General features: G+C 41.4%; 1 protein-coding gene across 1 annotated transcript in view; it reads right to left on the reverse strand.

The window, feature by feature from the left end:
• The window catches only part of cachd1 (cache domain containing 1), a 113331-nt gene that overhangs the window by 25028 nt on the left and 67870 nt on the right, over positions 1 to 20433 (reverse strand). Inside the window, exons 5-13 of the mRNA XM_050055506.1 lie at positions 14706 to 14832; positions 13225 to 13369; positions 12917 to 13133; positions 12576 to 12725; positions 7955 to 8239; positions 6259 to 6408; positions 2940 to 3063; positions 2677 to 2794; positions 107 to 275 (exon numbers count right to left, since the gene is read on the reverse strand). Coding sequence (XP_049911463.1) covers positions 107 to 275; positions 2677 to 2794; positions 2940 to 3063; positions 6259 to 6408; positions 7955 to 8239; positions 12576 to 12725; positions 12917 to 13133; positions 13225 to 13369; positions 14706 to 14832 — 1485 coding nt within the window. The remainder of the gene's footprint in view (positions 1 to 106; positions 276 to 2676; positions 2795 to 2939; positions 3064 to 6258; positions 6409 to 7954; positions 8240 to 12575; positions 12726 to 12916; positions 13134 to 13224; positions 13370 to 14705; positions 14833 to 20433) is intronic.

The following is a 20433-nucleotide window of genomic DNA, read 5'->3' on the forward strand; positions in this document are numbered from 1 at the left end:
TGAGATGCTGATCAATTCTTTAGAGCTGACTATGGATAAAAATAAAGTTTGGAGACTCATTCATTATTCCAAGTGATTATATACGAGTCCGGTGCTGTTTTCTTACCGACTGTGGCAAGCTGTTTGAAGTGCAGGCAGGAGCTGGGCTGACCCAGCAGGTCTAAACGATGGTACAGTAGTTTGGAGCTGGGAGCGGTGTTCAGGTTCTTCAGATGCTTCACCGGGATCTCCGGCTGCACGTACACGATGCACAGGATGAATGACGTGTCCTGAACCTAGAGGATAAAAGGCAGGAGAGGAGGATGAAGGCTGATGTTACTCAGTGTTTGTGTTACTGTCAACACATCCCATGAAAAGACCAAACCAATAATGTTCGTCCATATCTAGATACTTTCAGATTTTACAAGCCTGTTAGTGATATTTAATCCTAAGTCTGTTCATCCTTCTTCAGCCTAAGACAAAAAACTTTATTGGTACTTTTTAAGACAAAATAACTTCCTGAGCAGTTGGGCTCTGCAGTGTAATTATTACTTATTTGGTGTAATGGAGTAGTCCTGGCAGCAAGGCAGCGTTTGTGGGACCAACTTGAAAGTGATGTGTTCTTGTTGTCAGAATTAATGTATGAATTCTTGAATTGTGTTTTGTGAGGTCACAGTGACCTTGAAATTTGACCACTGACCACCAAAATCTAATCGGTTCATTACTGCGTCCAGGTGGATATTTGTGCCAAATTTAGGGAAACTCCCTAAAGGATTTCTTGAGTTATCACATTTGTGAGAATGGGACAAACACAAGGTCACAGTGACCTTTGACCACCAGAGTCTAATTTGTTCATCACTAAGTCCAAGTAGACGTTTGTGCCAAACTTGAAGAAATTCCCTCACTGAGTTCTTGAGATATTGCATTCAAAAGAATGACCTTGACCTTGACCTTTGAGCAATTAATTCTCATCAGTTCATTGTTGATTTCAGGTGACCATTGGTGCCAAATTTGAGGAAATTCCTGTAAGGTGTTCTTGACGATATCATGGTTACAAGAACGGGACAGACGCACAGATGGACAACTTGAAAACATAATGCCTCTGGCCACGACTGTTCCGATGGAGGCACAAAAATATAGAATACTGTTATAGGTATATAGGTACTTATTCATTCAGATAAATTTATGCCAGACAATGCTACAGAGGAAGTGGACGAGAAAGACAAAGAATGGACGCATAGATTTTAAAGAGGGATCTACCTACTGTACCTTTTTTGGCAGGTGAACCCTTAAAACTAATGTACAACACATTTACTTTTAGTTCCAAGTATGATTTTGTGAATAAAACACTGGCAGCTGATGCAATTTACTCACTCCACTCCTACATACTTTGTACAAACTAAATGCCAGAGAGACGGTGACATCACACACACTCCCCATCCCTATCAGCTCTTTTTTAGTGTTTAGTGTCAGTCTTCACAGCCAATATTTCACGGGCCGCACGCTTCTTCCAGGGGAGAAATTATCCTGCTTAACATCTGTTTTCACCCCACTGACTCTAAATCAACCATGCAGGGCTAGTCAGGTCCCAAACTCTGAGACTTTGTTGTTAAATTATGCAAACTGTCAAACAAACAGTAAACGGTTTTTAGAAAGACCCCGGAGCTTCTGATAACTCAAGAGGAAAAAAATCCCCTCAGATACATTTTCATCTAAATTCTGGTCACAAACACAGAAACATGGTATAGTCATAAAGGAGCTCCTGGACATTATTTATCCTGCAGAAAGACAGACTGTCGGCGTGTGAATCAACAGACTCCTCTCAATTTTTTCTTCCTGAGCCTGTTTACCATTTTTCTGGCTCTGGAAAGTTCATTTTAAAAAACACAGACAGCTGCCAAACTCATGGCAAAAGGTGACGTGTTTGAACTCTGGCGCCCATGTGAGAGAAAAAAAAAAACACAAAATGTCAAAAGCTTTTAAAAAGGCTAAAAGTGAAATGCCTAAATCAAGTGTGATATTTTTGCCCCTGCCAAAAACCTAAATGTCAGAAAGCAAAAAGGCTCAATATGGCGTGATGTTATTGCTGTGCTGTTGCCATTTGTTCCTAAAACATGACACCTCTGGGCCGCAGAGAAAAAGCAGATTCGAGGGACAGACGGTTTCTGGGTGTGGGAGCGCCAGGTTTTTATTACGCCGACTAATTTAAGGTGGCAGAGGTTTGGTGGAGACATAAAGGCTGGGAGCGTAAATCTCTACACTGCTTTTAGACCTCGGCACAGGAATGATAAAGAGCTAAAGACAGAGATGGAGAGAAAGTACATGAGATAGTTATTGTCCCAACACGATAATGGCTCACTGGGTCAGAGCGAAAGATCATCATGAGTGCTCACATACAATCCTTTAGCTCATATACTAGCACTCAAATGAGGGGAAAAAGGGAATTGGAAGTTCATAATACTCATCTTCACATATTAAATTACAGTCCATCTATTGAAAAACACCTGATTTTCTTCTTCTTCTACTTCTAATTTTACATAGCGTTTCAGTGTATGTACGTTTGTGTCTACACCACTTAAAAAGTGTTGAGAAAATGAATTGTTCAATCTAGGCTGAGGTGCCAGTGCTGGACTGAGAAGATAAATGTCACCAGTGACCAAATGTTTATTGTCTACACATGTCCATAAATTCACCTACCAGTTTCCAGGCGTAGCTGACATTGTATGCGTCTTTGCTGTTGTCCCGGAGTCTGTTGGTGTGCCAGGACAGAGAGGAGTTGACTGGCACAGCAATGACCTGACTGCCCAGCGGGAGGCTGTAAGAAAAAAAAAACAAAAAAAAAACACAGCTTTAAACACCAACAAAAAAAACACATAAATACATATCATCTATGTATCCATGGGTGGAGGTATTTTAAATGGTTTTAGAAGCCAACTTTTTATTCACTCATCTTGTCTTACCTGAGGATGTTCTGTCGGACAACAGGGAAGCCTGGGATATTCTCGTAGTGGATGATGTCGGTGTGCAGGGGAGGCTCGGTCATCAGGTAGGGCCGTGTCAGTGACGGATGCATCAGGGTGTAACCTAGGAAATCAAACGCCAATGTCATTAATAAGAGCACAATTACTCCTGCGATCAGTACTGTCTACCATTACTCCATACTCTGTGCCAGTTGTTGATGATAACACTGTAGGCAGGTATTGCTGTGCGAACAGTAGCTGTAGGTACATAAAAAAAGATGCTGTGTGCAAGCTCACTGGAAGTAATATTAAAATCTTGAAAATTTCTGAGGCCACATTCATTAAAAATGTCAGTTAAACTGTGAACTCCTTGTTTTTACCACTGATAATATCATGATAAACTGCCACAGATAAATATATGTATATTTTTAACATCTGTATTTATTTGTACTTATATCTGTCTTTGTGCAGCTGCAGTACCTGAATTCCCCCTCTGGGGATCAATAAAAGCTTATCTTACCTAGTATTTGATTATGGGTGAGTACAAGTGCCACTTACTGTCTCATAGATCTATTCTTGCAACTTGTTAGAATATGTTAACTGAATGTGCAATAACTGCCCAAAAATTAGTCAAACACTTTTTTTTTCCCCTGGACCCCCCCCATGAGTTCCCGCTCAGCTCAAAGAAAGTTTTAAAGATATAAATCCACCATGGATCAAGAACTAGAAAGAGCGGTATTGACCTTGTCTGCCGTTAAAGGTGTCCTGTACACAGTTTTACAGACGTGTCTTACAATAGTCGTCTCGGGGGGAAATGGTTTTTTTTCCGCTGCAATACTGTGAAAGACCACTGGAAAGAATTGAAAGCAAGGCTGAGCAGCTTCCCAGGGGGCCTGGTGGCACATGTGTCTGCACCATGAGGCCCATAGAGCAGGCACAATAGAGACTTTCGCTACCTCTGGTTTAGCGCTCTTTCAACTTGAATGGGGATGAAATGATTCAATCTTGCCACTCTTCTACACTTTCCAAATGTTACCAAACCGAATGGATCAAATCCTGATAGTGAAACCAGTCACATGGCAAGGGTTGCAACACTCAAAAAAATGTATCCACTGATTTACAGACATCTCTTTTACTGTGTAAGCCACAGGGCAACAGGTGACAATGTAATTACTCTGGCCACTACGAAAATAGTAGTGACTTCTTGAGCACCTGATTTAAATCTAATAACATAGAAAGCTGTTGGTGCTGTAAAAGTCACAACAAAAACCAGAGTGGACGCTGCTCATTTTAACGCTGCTCTTTTCCCAAACTCTTAAATTCCAGCGAGAACGAGAAACAGCATCTAACCTTCAAACTGTTCTAAATAAGATCAGTAACAACCAGCACTTTAGTGGTGCTAAGGAGTGCAGTGCTGTGATAAACACCGCTCTTAACAGCAGCTGTAATACTTTTGGGAGAGCCAGAAAGCCCTCAAGAAACTGGATTGAAAGTCCATCTGTTTTGAAAGAAGTAAACAATTTTATTTATTTATTTATTTTTACACAGTTCTAATACACTGTGTATATTTGAAAAAAGGAGAGTATGTTGGTTTGTGTGGTGTCTCACACTCTTTAAGGAGAACCGATTTACTAAAACAAGGCATCTCTGTCCTCATACAGCAAACTACAGCACACATAAACAGGGCCATAGCGTGATATTAAGCATACATAAATCTATACATTATTCAGTTTACGCACAGGCTTGCTTTATTCTGATCCACACACGCACACATTTAAAAAGATAAATGCCTCATATGCAAAAATATTTTAAATTTCTGCTATTTCCAGTTCCAGGTCCGGAAGCTTCTTGTCAGCCGTCTATTTACCTAATTGTGTTTACCTTCACTCTAATTGCCAGCAGACGATTTGAATGCCAGCTAATAACTTTAATGGCACTCATTCGTCAATGTTTACCGAGTAGCTGCTTTAATAAGCATGGTGCAGTAATAAGCTATAATTTGATGGCATATTTATTACAATAACAAACATTTTAGAGGCTCGTTGAATGGCACGGGAGAGGAGCCAAACTCACACAGCTGCAGAAGTTCACTTGCAATAATAAGGTTTAAGAAATGACGATGCTTAACACTTCAGGTGAGTACATGTCTGTTAGTCTGCCAGTGTTTTATGATTTGCTCAATTATACTTCACCTCCCTTCCACATATTTCTCTATCACCTGCTCCCTCTTCTACGCTCCACCCAAACTGAGGCAACCTTTCATTTCAACCTTGTCTTGCTCCAGCTTTGTTTAATCATCCTTTCTTCTTGCCTAGTACTAGCATGGCACTGCCTCCTGGCCCGGGTCACCAAGACAACACACAAATCAAGTCTGGTTGTTGCCATGTTTGATATACCTGCCGTCTAGCTCAACATTTCAACTGAGCCTGGTTTAATTTGCCGCTAGGCTTAGCAAACACTCAGTAAGACTTAATAAGAGTTGTTAAAGGGTGGACCTTTTATAAGTTAATATGACCTAAGTTGAGAGTCATGGTTATGTTTATATATGTGAAAGTGAGCAAACAAATTTCAGCTAACTATCTTACAAGCTTGGCAGGAGGACATTATTGCAACAAATGTTCCTGAGTATACAAAAGTAAGCAATGCAGCAATAGTGCCATCTATCAAAACTCCTTCCATTAATGTCCCTGCTTTCTAAACCTGCAGACAGAGCACAACTTACCTGCTGCACAGCACCACTTGGTTCAGTCAAGACCCCCTCAGCTGAGGCCAAAATAAATCAAGACCGGACATGAGCACTACCGCCCTGCGCTGTGGTAAAGCACTGAGGCATGGCTCAACAGAGAATGAAATGCCAAAGAAGTGCCAGTGCTACCAAGAAGATGTCAATTAAGTCTAATAAGGGATAATGGCTGTGGGGGAAGTTGAAACAGACAAAATAAAGTGTAATTCCACTTGTATGTGAAACAAAAACACCAAAAGACACTCTCTTCCAAGCATATGGGGTGTTTCTCTAAGGCCGTGACTAATAAAGATTGATACTTTGAATGCGCACAGAAATGTTTTGTAGACCACTGGAGTCTGTCGGACCTGGAGGTCCTAACAAGACTTTTCCTGAATGGTGCTGTTTTGTTACTGGCTTAAAAATCTATGTTACTGCACATGGAGAAAACTTTACTTAGAGAACGGGTCGTAAAGATTTAAAGCCATCTTTGGTTACAACGCTGCTGTTCATGGCTGACCATGAGTTAGTTTTGGGAGAGTGAGGAACCAAACTGTGCTGATCACTACCACCTCGCCTGTCTCGCATGTGACTGACCTTTGTTGTCAATGAGGAACGTGTATGACGCCAGAGAGTCTTGGTAGTAGGTGACATCCTCCAAGATGTAGGCCAGATTCACATCCACGCCGACCACGCCAAGGAGCAGGTTGCCAAAATAACACGGCCGGCTCACGGTCATAATAAACCCTGGAGAAAGAAGAGGAGGAATCTAGTTTATGCAACACCCGAGGTTAGTTAATTGCACAAAGATGATCTTTTTTGAGCTTAAAGTGTGTTTGCAGTTTAGTTCTGTTGAGCTCCTTTCATTCATTTTTTGTGCAGAATACAAATGCAACAGTTTTCATAGTGTTTTAGCAAGATTTGTTTTACAGGAATAGTTTGACATGTTGAGAAACACTTAAGTAATACGTTTAGCTTAGCTCAGCATTAAGACTAGAAGCAGGAGATACAAGCTAGCCCGTCTCTGTCCAAAGAACAAATCAGCCTACCACCACATCCAAAGTTCATTTACTGTATTAACATCGTACATCCCATTATATTTCCCCGGGCAAGTCAATGTTTCAGTCAAAAAAACATCTCAGCATGTAACTTGCTAATTAAAGAGCTTAGAGCCAGGCTAGCAGTTTCCCCACTTCCAGTCTTTTTTCAGACGTGCGTACTCCAGTCACATGACTTTGACTCGAGTCAGACTTAAGTCACAAATCTGATGACTTTGGACTTGATTTGACAAAATCAAAAAAGACAACTCGACTTTGACTTAAACAGCAACAACCCGTGACTTCACTTGGACTTGAGTCTTTTGACATAAAAATACTTGATACTTTCCCCCTAGAACAAAGATTAAAACTATTCATTTGCAGCAAACTGACACGTAATCCCCAAGATCCACTTTGTTTTAACCAGTGCAACAGCATCCAAACAAGATGCAGGAGAGAACAAGACCTAACATTACATTACTGATAGCCAGTTCGAAAACAAGTTATACTAAAGATCATTTTGTTTGTAAGCATAAACTATGCAGCAGTCATTAAAAGAGAAATTGCAGTAAAACATGCAGGTCCAAAATGGCAGATAAAAACACAACAAATTGCAACTTTGTTTAACATTTGAAATTGCAAAAAAAAAAAAAAAAAAAGGTAACTCAAGGCTAACATTAACATAGTTAGCGAGCAAATTGCGGCACCGGTTAACAGTGCTATGTGCAATGAAAGTGCAGTGCCAGCACAACTTTTTTAAAATGACAAATTTCAGTCACATTTGTTTTAACAAGGTTATTTCAACAAACACAAAAAGCGTTAATGTTTTTTTGTATTTGTGATATATTATTACTTTGTTGTTAAAAAGTCATTAAATTTGATGAGGAGCACATTATGACTTGCTCAAAACTCAAACTTCAGGACTTGTGACTTGACTTGGGACTTGCCTGTCTTGACTTGAGACTTGAGTGCAAAGACTTCTGAGTTACTTGTGACAAGCAAAACAGTAACTTGGTCCTAAATCTGGTCTTAATGCTAACCTATGCTAACTGTCTACTGGCTTTAGCTTTGTGTTGAGCTTACAGACATGAGTGGTGTCGATGTCTCATCTGACTCTTGGCAAGAGAGTGAATAAATTAATCTACTGACTATTACTGAAAAATGTATGCAGTTGTAATTTGAATAATTCATCAGTGTTATTCCACTGATCTAAAGTTGTGCAACATAATCTCTGACCAGCTGTGTCCATCACTCACCATCTCCCATGGGGTCAGAGTAGGGCAGGCTGAAGCGGGCCAGGTCGATCATGCGATTGGGCAGGTTGATGTAGAAGCGGCCCACTGTCGTCTCTAGGTTGCTCAGCTGGTTTAGCACCATCATGCTTCCCTTCACCACCGGCATCATGGCAGCTCCTGCTGATCCAGACGAGGACGCCACAGAGGAGCGGTCCCGGTCAGACATTCGATCGACGCCATATTTCACCGAATTCTGCTCTGCAAGATCCCTCAAGAAGGCCAGCTCCTTCAGGCCTGTCACTCCCTCTGCAGGGGGGAGGGAACGGGATAGAGAAAGAGGTTAGGATAGGGAGGGTGGGTTGACTTTGTTTGATTTAACGGAGCAGGGATATTAAGAACAAATCCGTTATTGACGGCACGGCTGAAGGCCTGTTGAACAGGGTAACTGTGCAAATGAAAAGAGGAGGGAGTGGTTGAGAGGAGGTACAAAGAGTAAACAGCTTTTCACTGAAGAGCGCATGACTCAAATTCCTATTATAAAAGGCAACCCACTGTTCTCTTTCCCCTCGAGCTGTAAAAAAACAAAACCCTTCAAGGAGCTGGAAAAAAAAATCATGCTCCTGCAGCCAAACAGCGGCAGAAATCACCAAATATCTTTGAAATAAAGTGCATTTAGAGAACAATTACCCTCATGCAGCAAGAGGTTTGCATTAAACTGGATCATTAATCAAGGCACATACTATACATTGCCTCACAGATTTCCCAAACTTATTTGGCATGAGCCAAAGAGACATTTCATACATGCAGGCCCGGACTTGTGAACCTGCGTCATGAGCTCCATAAGCTTTATTTGTTCAATCTCGTGCATCTGTCGAACAACAACTGTCATCTGTGAAGCTCAGAGATCATGACATGAATAAATCCCTCGTCGCTTTAAAGAAAATATGCCGTTGAGTCGTTAACGCGCTCTTCGGGCTCGATCTTTCCAAGCCTCATAAGGTCATTTAAAGGAGAATGGATAACCATGGTTGGCCCCTACAGCTGTCACCTGGAACATTTGGCATCTCACAACCTATTGGGGAGGATTGGAGCATAGAATGTCTGCCAGTATCCAATCATTGACTGGATTACAGCAGAATCCCTTTTTAATGCCAAGGCTCTGCTGATCATCACGCTGGGCGAGTGACGGGAGGCAATGTCGTCATGGGTGGCAATGTCAAAGCGGCACAAAGGAGAGAGTTTGCTGACTGCACAGGTTTCTCTTCACTTTAATTTAAGAGGGAGGATCCTTTACCACTCTTCTAAGCTATAACGATCCTTTTTGTTATTGTAATCTTTGAGTTTTTAGGGAACATCTATATGTTAAAATGTACCCTGTATTTTTGTCTTGTTATCAAACACTGACTGACTCATAAAAATTCAATTCATGTATCTTGGGGGCTAAAAAAACATGAGAACATATGCAAAGGCAATTCTTTGAATATTTTAAAACCTGCATTGAGTAGGCTGGGAAACCACCAAACATGTGCCAGCAGGTCACAAGGTGAAAATGTAATTTACCTGTCTGTGCTGTGTCTTTCCTCATCACTCTTTACACCAGTAGGTCATCAGTATGTGAGGTAATCAATCTGTCATCAACCACATTCAACTCCTTTTACATTCTTTTACATCCATCATTGGTGTAGCTACCTAGCTGAGTTGAGTAAGTCAAAAGCAGCAGTTTGTGAGTTACCTTAGGGGCGGCAGGGAAGATAAAATACTCAGTGTGTGTTTAAGAATTTATTACACTGTTAGAAAAAAAGATCTTTTCAAAACAATTAGGCTGTGTATGACAGGTTAAAATGCAAATACTTTTGAAATTGGTGCTATATGACTGGACAAAACAGAGATAAAGGGCTGTTGCATTCACTTTTGCTCAAGAGGTAGAAAACCTACAACTACCAGAATGCACTGTGCTGCATCTGGACCAATAAACGCTCCAACTGGTGGCTGATGTGATGCAAACTTGGCTGTTTTGACACAGTAAACAATATGGCGGGCAGAAGGTAACAAATGACGTTGGATTACAGTTAAACAGTAAGGTAAAACTTGTTTCGATCAGCGCTTCTTTTACCATTCAGTCTCAGTTTTTTCAGTCTCTGTTAATACTGTGTAGGAAACAGTATGGCACACACATCCAAAAAAACAAGAAAAAAGACAAACATTTATTGTTCGAGCTTCTGGGGGATTTTCTAATTTTCTCCATTTAACATAATATTTTCTATCATCTCTTTATTTTGTGCTCTGGGACACTGTCATGGGGATTTTCTGACATTTTATAAAATACTGTTTTGATAAATCAAAAGAATACAGCCATATGCGAAATACAATGAGTAAGCAGGTAATGATTAACATATGGTGTGGAGACCATACTGTATCTGACTGTTTATTTAGCAGGTTATTCAGGCTGCCGTACACAGTTATGGTGAGGGAGGTGGGCATCTCATCAACATCAACACACACAAACACAACTGTGCATTATACTGCCGAGGGACTGCTGATCTCCTTGAACAATCAGCACTTCACATTTGGCAGGGGATGCAGGGAATAAGACACCCACACCCACAGTGGGCCTTTCAGCTGTGTGCAGCAGCGTCAGCGACAAAACAAATGTTTTTTTGGATATGCAATGCTAACAAACTCAGAGGACGATAGATTTCTGCATCCTTTTCATCATGGAGCTCTTTAAACAGCCAAGGTCCTCTGTCAGTCACACACAGAGTGAGCAGCATGCCCTTTGAAGTCTCACTCTCTCCTCTCTTAGATGTACCTAATTTCCATTCTCAGATGCAAAAACGATTTGTATTAATGGTGGACTAATGCATGCGCAGCAGAGGTGAGTGTATGTGTGTGTGTTGCGGAGGGAGGCAGGAATTAGAGGAGGCAGATGGATGGACAAGGACAATAAAAGAGGAAAAGGAAGCATACACACCACACCAACACACACGCACAGAGGAGAAAAAAAAGCCTTTGAGGTTTCTGAGCACCTCTCTAACCTTCAGTCTTCTCTTGAACACATTGTACCCAAAAACACAGAGAAAATATATCTAACACGGAGACAGATCCCAGCAGAGCTACAACTGAATGAAGGTCTAGACGTGAGCAAAACAAGAGGAAACAAAAAAAAAATTAATGTGGGGAATATGTGACTAATACGTAGCCAGAAATGGTCTTAAATAGCTGTTTTATGCTTTATTTTTAAAAGATATAATTTTTCAGCTGGCTTCTGTTCTAAATACCCAAATAAAACACAACAATTTATATAAGTGTACAACTACATGTAATGTGCGATATAACCTAGAAGGCTACAGCTCTTCGTGTAGTTGGTTTTACACTTTAAACTTTAAATGCTGTGAAAATTTGTGCTTTTACGATTTAAATTAGAATTACTGCCTCTCAGTTATGTGCCTCTGTGAACCAGTCAAGTTACTGTTACAGTTTACATCCTGTCTTTTGTATGTAGCCATGGCAGTTGATAAGTCAAATATGGAAGTTGCTGCAAAGAAGCTACATATTCTAAAACATGGATGCTTCACACACATCTTCAAACCTGCAGCACAGAGGATCTATACAATCAGCAAGGTTTCAAGGTGGACACCCAAGATTAGCGTCACCAATTCAGTATCTGACTAAATGTCTTCCCTTCTGTTCCTGAGATTGAACATTAAATAATGGCCAGAAAAAAATGTTTTTGCAAAACATTATGTCACAGTGAAGTTGAACTTTGATTTTTTGGGGTGGGATATAAAATGTATATATCTTATTAAACATTTGTGTAAACTTTTGTCAGATTTTACTTATACATTTTTGAATTGTGGCCAAAAATGTGTTTTTTGAGGTCACAGTGACCTTGAAAGTTGACCACTGACCACCAAAATCTAATCTGTTCTTCACTGCGTCCAGGTGGACATTTGTGCCAAATCCAAGAAAACTCCCTAAAGGATTTCTTTAAATATCTTGTTTGCGAGATTGAGTAGTAGACGTTTGACTAGTGACCACCAAAATCTAATCAATTCATCTGCATCCAGGTGGACATTTGTGCCAAATTTGAAGAAATTCTCTCAGAGTTCTTGAGAATATCACGTTCAAAAGAATGAGAAGGACATGGTCACAATGACCTTGACATTTGATCTTCAACCACCAAAATCTGATCAGTTCATAGTTTAGTCCAAGCAGACGTTTGTGCCAAATTTAAAGAAATACCCTCAATGCTTTCTTCACATATCACTTTCAAGAGAGCAAGATGGACAACGTGGAAAAAAAACTCTAGGTTAAATTAGTTCAAGTATAATTAGGATTTGGATCTTATTTTACAAAATAAATCTTGGAATAGATTCGTTGGTAAGAAAAAAATAAATGATAGAAAAACTAAAACAAAATCTGTCATAACACAACACTCAGGTTTGACCGATTATTGCTGAGGGAAATCAGCAGATAATCAGAATTTTGTCTTTAGTTTTACCTCCACTTTGAAATCACTTGCTGCAATAGTGTCTTGAAGCAGAAAAAAACAACATTTCTTTATTGTGAGGACATAAAATGCAGGTGAACATCTGTTAAAACCACTCTCAACAGTCACCAGTCTGAAATACGAGTGACCTACCATTCATGAGAGCGTAGGTGAGGATCATGACCGAGTTGTTGAGATGTCGGTTCTCCTCTCTGACCACACTGAGCGTCGCTCTCTTCTCTTGCTCCGACGAGTCTCGAGACGTGATACCGGACGACAGGTAGATGATCACCATGTCTGTGGCTGATAGAAGACAGAAGCAAACACGACATTTGTATTGGTTAATACTGAATAATATGACGAGAGAGGTGATGATGTTGTAAAATATGCCCATAGACCTGTGGACAAGAGCTTGAATTGATCATTAATGCAGCAAACAGACATCTGTCCAAACTCCTAATATACAGCAATACCGCAATGTCACAATTTCTTACTGGCACTCTGTTTGCAGAGACTGCTGGTGTTTCGGAGCAGCTGGAAGGCCTTCTGGAAACCTGCTGCGTGCTGTGTGGCTCCATCAGACGCCTTGATGTTGGAGATGAAGGTGCTCATCTTCCTCTTGGTCTCACTGGTGGCCGGAGAGAGCAGACTCTTGTAGCACTGGTCCAGAGAACAGGAACGAACGGTCTCTGCCACTGACAGAATAGAGATCTGAAAAGAGGGACAATGAGATTAAATTAAAAAAAAATGTTAGTTTGAGTAACACTGAAAAGTCGTATTTTGTCTATTTCCTTTCACTAACCTTGTCATGTTCATCTACAGCGTTGAGGATGACCAGTGCTGAGTCTCTGGCGATCTGAAGCTGGGTGTCAGTCACAGACGCTCCATGGTCCACCATCACCACGATGTGTTTGGACTGGGGACGCACCGCAGACACATACACAGGCCTGCAGGAGCACACGCACAAATACACACGAACATTTACTATACAGTAATATAATCCAAGACGCTATTAACACAAACTGTAACAGCATTTGAACAGTGATAATAAAATGTTAGTGTTTTCTAAGTGCTGAAGTGTTTAAGATCAGCAATGTGACTCTGAAACCATCTCATGCATCTGCTAACTAAACATTATGTCTTTCTCCTTCACCCTTTCCTCGTTCCTTGTCTTCCTTGGGTGGCTTTTGTCAGAGTTTCTGATCTCAGCTGCAGTTTTCACAAGAGATATCTTTCCCTTTACTGTTGTTTTTGGTGGAGGTTCAACACTTGACGCATTTCTCGCTGTCACCGCTGAGTTATGTATTGAAAACCATGTGTGCATGACTTCCTACAGATGTATGGGAAACTTTCAAGCTCCAAAAGTTAGAAAATGGTATTTCACTATTCAGTTTATTGCTTATGTGTTCATGTGTTCATAAAATACGACTGCAGCAGCTTTTCAGGCCTTATAGGGTCATGGTAGCAAAAACAAAAACTAAAGTAACATAATAAACCTGCTGCTTAACTATGAAAACTCCCCCACAAAGAAAAAAACACAACATTATCATGGATCCTCAGTGTTTTAAAGCAGACTGCGCTTTATCTTATTATTAGTTTGGTGGGGTGCAGACCAGTGCAGAGGATTGGGGGGTCAGAGCCTGTGTGTGTGTGGTCCGCTGGACAAGGAGACACAGGGCGGAGAAGGGGAGTGATGTACTCACAAAGCCTCATTCACACTTGAAGCAAGCCAAGTAACGTCATTTCTCTCATGGCTGCATGCCAGCTCACTGACTTGAACAGCCAGAAAAAAACCCGAAGGACATGATTTTTTTTTAAAAAACAAAAAGAAATACTAAAATGCCCCAAAAAACAAGAGAGAGACAAAAGAATATAGAAAGAAAGGACAAGAGAGAGAAAGAGACATCTTTCAGTTGTGGACACAAAAAAACCCACAACACCGGAGGTGTGAAATTCCAACAGGCTTTAGTGGGTACAGAGCCACATTCCTGCCACGGGCATGTATGGTCAGGGTGTGTGAGGGCAGCGTGCCATCAACATGCCCTCTGGGCCACCCCACAGCAACTGACAGAGAGGAGGGGTGAGGAAGAGGACCAGGAGAGGGAGGGTGGATGAGGGCAGGAACAAGTTGATGGGGTTTTGATATCAGCCGGCCTATTCTGATACTTTGCTAAGTGGGTGATATCTGTTGACAAATTGTGTGCTTGCCAGTAACTTTGAGCTTGACAATTAAAAAAAAAAAAAAAAAAAAAAAGTTAAACTAAAGGGGAAGTTAGTCCATACCTGCTGCGGTGCTCGTAACTTCCCTTGCACTGGAACTTGTGGGCGGGGAAGACTGTGAAGATGCCCTCCTCTGAACTGAAGTACTGCCACTTTATCCCCGGGTTGGACTTCAGGTTGTCTGCCAACACTACAGGGAAAAGAGACACAAAGGAAACAGCAAACATGTTAAAACTAGTACTACCACTACATATTCTAAAACATGGATGCTTCACAAACCTCTTCCCCCGGCAGCACAAATAATCTATACCATCGGCAAAGTTTCACGGTGGACACCCAAAATTAGTGTCATGAATTCAGTATCTGACTTAATGTCTCCCCTTCTGTTCCTGAGTTATGACACTGAATAATGGCCAGCAAAGTGTTTTTGCATAACATTATCATGTCACAGTGAAGCTGACCTATGACCTTTTGGATATAAAATATTATTACTTCATCATATTGTTCTTTCAGACATCTTTGTGTTTTTTTTTTTTTTTTTCATGATCATTTTTTTAAGGTCACAGTGGCCTTGACCGTTGACCAAGTGGACGTTTGTGCCAAATTTGAAGAGGTGCTCTTAAGATATTGCATTCACAAGAATGAGACCGACGAGGTCACAGTGGCCTAGAGCTTTGATAATTAAAATCTAATCGGTTCATCTTTGGCCCCAAGTGGACGTTTATGCCAAATTTGAAGAACTTACTTCAAGGCGTCCTTGAGATATGGCGTTTACAAGAATGTGACAGAGGTATCGATGGACGGAGGGATGAACAACCAAAAGACATCATGCCTTTGGCCATGATTATCGCCAGGGTGGAGGCATAAAAAAGGAAGGATGAAGGAAATAAGGGAGAAAAATAGAGGATAAAGACTGAGGAAGGAAAAACAATGTGGGAAAGGCAGAAAGGAGGCAAAGAAGGTAAAACATATGAGTAAGTAAGAAGTGCAGGAGCAAGACCTTTTAAGTTGCACTGTGATTCCTGAGTGAATCAGGGTGTGTTAAAGAAACCACTAAAAACACTGTATATGTTCATGTATAATACTGTTTGTCATGATTTGTTTAGGCTGCATTTGGAATTTGTGCTGATTTGGATCTGTAAAGCAAGGCTGGGCTTTACAAATTAACTTGACTTAAATAAAGGAGAATACCATATTAAACGATGTGATGTGTGAATTACTGGACATAAGTTTGGACATTGTGAGATAAAATTTGACTGCTGGACTATTTGTGTTAATTCGCCCCAAACTGCCGATGTAAAAGCTGGCAACAGGCCATCATGTTGATCCAACATCCAGGCAGGAATATCCCACCATGGCCTGATGTTTTGCAGTCTATGGGAGCAACTCAGATGCCCGGCTTCAAAAACTGCGGCTCATTTGCACATTTGCATGATGTCAGAGCAAGTTGGCGTTAAGTCAGAAAGGAATCTAACCAGCAAGCATTGAGTGCTGATCGAGTCTGTGCAGGCCTGGCTCATCTCAAATCAGCCTACTTTTAACTCAAGTACACCCACTTCTGTAACTTGTCTTCTTTTCCTCTGACAAACAATCGTGCTTTATATTCTGTTATTGGCCTTTTCACACCTTATTCAGATCTATGCAAACCTGCCTATTCAGGCATGACGAGGAGTTAAATACACCCCTTTCTGACTGGGTATACAGTATACACATGTATATGCCCTCCCTCCATTCACACCTCTCATAGAGTAGAATAAATTAACTCCATATAAAGAAGCAGTTTCAAACATAACTTCTGCAAAGTTCACAGTACCTTTTTCCCATTTGGATACCAGAACCTGATCTGTGTGTGCTAACTGTGACTGCAGGGTGAGCTGAAATAACAGCCCTGACTACAACCTCTGCAGAGACACTGAGCCTGAGTATTTGCTCAACACTAACAGACAGATTTTTTTTACTGGGTCACAGAGTCAACAGTATCTTCACAGAGATCCCATCACAAAGCCAGCAACTTCCTTTCCGCTCGCTGCAACACAAAACGGCCTTTCACAAAGAAACAGGGGGGGGGAGGAGAGAGGACGGAGTAAGAGAGACACAAATAGAAACTTTGGGCCCTTTATAGGCGAAAACATAGACAGAGGAAACGGAGCAGAGCCATCAGAGCAGGCTTTATTCAAATAGCATGAAGCAATAATGCAGCTGTTAAATCAATGCATTTCTTTAAAAACAGACATGCAGACGAACTATGGCAAATCCAATCAACCTAAATCCACAAACAGCATACCAAATAAACTAATCCTGTAAAATATAGATTAGCAATCTAGCACAGATCTTGTCAAGATGCAAATAAAATAGCTGTTGAGAAACTCTCTATAAAGCTATTAAACAAAAAGTGATTTGACATGCATTTCTGCTTTATGTCTTTGCTCAAATCCCAACAGCCACATAAGACTAGTTTTTGGCAAGAAATGAATCTATAATATTGAGTCCAATATAATATTCCCTAAGAGAAAGTTTGGTTTGATTGAGCCAGGTATTACAATGTTTAATTTCTTACTACTAATAAATATTCAATGTGGTTTCTACAGGTCATTAGCAGCTGTATACATGTACCAACCTTTCTGCCATTTAGCTGACTATTTGTTATTTTTCGGGTGGAGGTTTCCACAGACGAGTAGGGTTTCAAATCTATCTCAGTAATTAAGTCTATGGTCGTTGCTAGACATGCTAACCGCCATTCATGCATAACAGCTGAGTCTAAATAGTCTCGAAATGTGGTTCTTGGCTTATGATCACATTGAATTAATCACCCGCTAACGAGAACCTCTTTTGACCTTTTCCAACCTCCCAGCAATGTCTTGAGCCAAAGATTTCTTTTTCCTGCTGGAAGAGTGGAAAATCACAAGTCAAATATTCAACTAACGCTAAAATCCAAAACAAATTACGTATAAACACAAATAGTTAAATTGCAGAACAACTGTGAAACCCTCCAACTGCCAAACATTAAAAACCGCACCAAGATGCACCTCTGGCTACATGTGCTTGGCAAACGAACTACTTTTTTCAGCAGGTTCTTGCACACCACAGTTGCCCATCATACATCATCCCTGCCCAGTCACTCCATCCATCTCTGAGGCTCATATAAACAGGAAACACTCAGTTGTGTTGACAGTGGAAGAAGGGCTCTGTATACATCTGTCAGGCTGCAGAGCTCCACTCTGCCACCAGTGTTTAGATCTTCTCAGAAACAGATGGACAAGCCAAGAAATAGGACCCAAGTGACACCCATTTCCTTCAATCGTAATACTGCTGACGGTTTGTAATGACCGGCTTTGATACATCTGCATCTACTCCCACACATAAACACAACCTATGTATAGCGTTGAGTATCACATGCTAGCAGAGGATGATGCAGATATTATGAGAAAATCTGAAGAATTTACAAGTGTCTCAAACAAGGGAGTTTGTGTATCTAGGGGTCTTGTTCACGAGTGAGGGTAGAATGGAGCGTGAGCTGGATCGGTGGTTTGGGACAGCATCTGCAGTGATGTTGGCGCTGCGCCAGACCGTTGTGGTGAAGAAGAAGCTGAGCCGGAAGGCAAATGGTCAATCTACATCCAAACCCTCAGCTATGCTCATGAGCTTTGGGTAGTGACCAAAAGAAGGAGACGCGGATACAAACGGCCAAAATGAGTTTGGCTGGGCTAAGCCTTAGAGATAGGGTGAGGAGCTCAGACATCCGGGGGGAGCTCGGAGTAGAGCCGCTGCTCCTTCACGTCAAAAGGGGTCAGTTGAGGTGGTTTGGGCATCTGATTAGGATGCCTCTTGGGTGCCTGCCTTTCGAGGTGTTCCGGGCCCATCCCACTGGTAAGAGGCCCCGGGGTAGACCCAGAACCCGCTGGAGGGACTACATATCTCATCTGGCCTGGGAACACCTTGGGGTCCCCCAGGAGGAGCTGGAAAGTGTTGCTGGGGAGAGAGACGTCTGGGGTGCTTTGCTTGGCCTGCTGCCCTCAAAACCCGGCCCAGGATACAGTGAGGGAAAAATTATTTGATCCCCTGATGATGTTGAAAGTTTGCCCACTGACAAAGAAATGATCAGTCTATAATTTTAATGGTAGGTTTATCAAATACTTATTTCACTCGAGCAAATGCAAATCAATTTTTAACTTTTTTCCAATGTGTTTTTTTTTGTTACTTATCTGTCTCTCACTGTTAAAATAAGTCTACCATCTGCCCCAAAATTTTCACAACAATCTATTACATAGCACTTGAGATATTTTAGTTGGTGATCCTTAGTCCTTAGTCAGTGATCACAATTGAGGACCAAAAGCCCAAGTAACAGACCAATCGACATCACCCTCCCTCAAGCCCTTGTGTTAGCATGGCAAAATAGCCCACACAGCAATCATCTGCATGTAGTGTGTGGTGCTACATTTTCACTCTCATTACATGGTTCTCAAAGTTAAAAACCTGGCCCTGCACAATTCACAACATGAGCAGTGTGGTGTAATTAATCTGTGATCAGTTTACTTTAGCTGATAACTTGATGCAAATGAAGTGAAGGCCTTGGAGCGCAACAAGTCAACTGATTGGGAAAAAAAATAGGTTTTTACTTAACATTCGTTTCTTCTATTCTGGTTCAATTCCAGTTTATTTTCCAGTTTGTCACTCACACTGCAAAACTTAGCATGGAAAATGCAAGTCAATGTGATGCCAGATTTAGTTTAAGTTGTTTAAGTTGGAAAAACATATGTGCATATATGAACGCACATACAGATTAGTTCCTGATAGCAACATGCCTTTTGGAAGGCATTCAAGACATGAGTGTTGATGATGAGATGGGCGGAGAGAAGAATAAAGGAACAATAGCAGATGGGAGGTGACACAACATCTCTAAACCAGAGAAATGGATGAAATTGCACAGGAAGTAAGCAAAGCTGCAAAAAGGGAAAATGGACGGCAGAAAGACGATGGATCAAACAAGTCCTCTAATCACACAGCACTCCACCACCAGTCATCTCTCATCTACTTGTCTTTTCACTCCCACCTGCTGGTATCACTATTGATGCCTCCCACATCCGCTATCTCTCTCTCCTCCCCCCAAAAAACTAAAATAGAAGATGAGAGGAGAGAGGATGGAAAGAATACAATACAGTCTTGATACAATTACTCCATTTCAATCAGCTCTCACCCCCTCCTTTCTTCCCCTTCATTCATCATTCTCCCCCACTCAATTATCCCTCGCTCTCTCACCCACTCCCTCCCTCCTTCCTCTCTGTAGCTGCTTGTTTAGACTGGGCTGAGACAAATGGGAGAGAATGAATACGCTGGGAACGTGGGGGTCAAGGAGGGCTGAGTGTGAGGGACAGGGAGAGGAGAGGGGTAACTTGAACTCGCCGTGACTGGCTCGCAAGGAAAATAACACCCAGCCGATGGTGATGTGTTATGAATGGCAATAATTATGAATGGTTTGCAGAGAGAGGAGCAGGCAGGGATGTCTGGAAAGAAATAGGTTGGGGTTGGGGGGTGCAGCAAAAGAACAAAACTAGTTGGAAGTTTACTGTAAAAAGGGAAAAAAGAAGGGGCAGCGTTCAGTGGAGGGGTAAAGGGTTCATTGTGCTTCCAATAAACTAGTTCGGATCAAGTGTCCTCCGAACACGTCTAAAGGCAAAGGTGCTGATCGGTTCCGAATGGTCAGTCCAAAGGTTGGATGAAAACTTGCCGTCATGAACCCCTCTTACACGGAGATTGCTCTATAGGGCCGCTACAAAATCTCTTCTATACGCCA

This window comes from Epinephelus moara, chromosome 10, assembly GCF_006386435.1.
Source record: "Epinephelus moara isolate mb chromosome 10, YSFRI_EMoa_1.0, whole genome shotgun sequence".
In the NCBI taxonomy this organism is placed as follows: Eukaryota; Metazoa; Chordata; class Actinopteri; order Perciformes; family Serranidae; genus Epinephelus; species Epinephelus moara.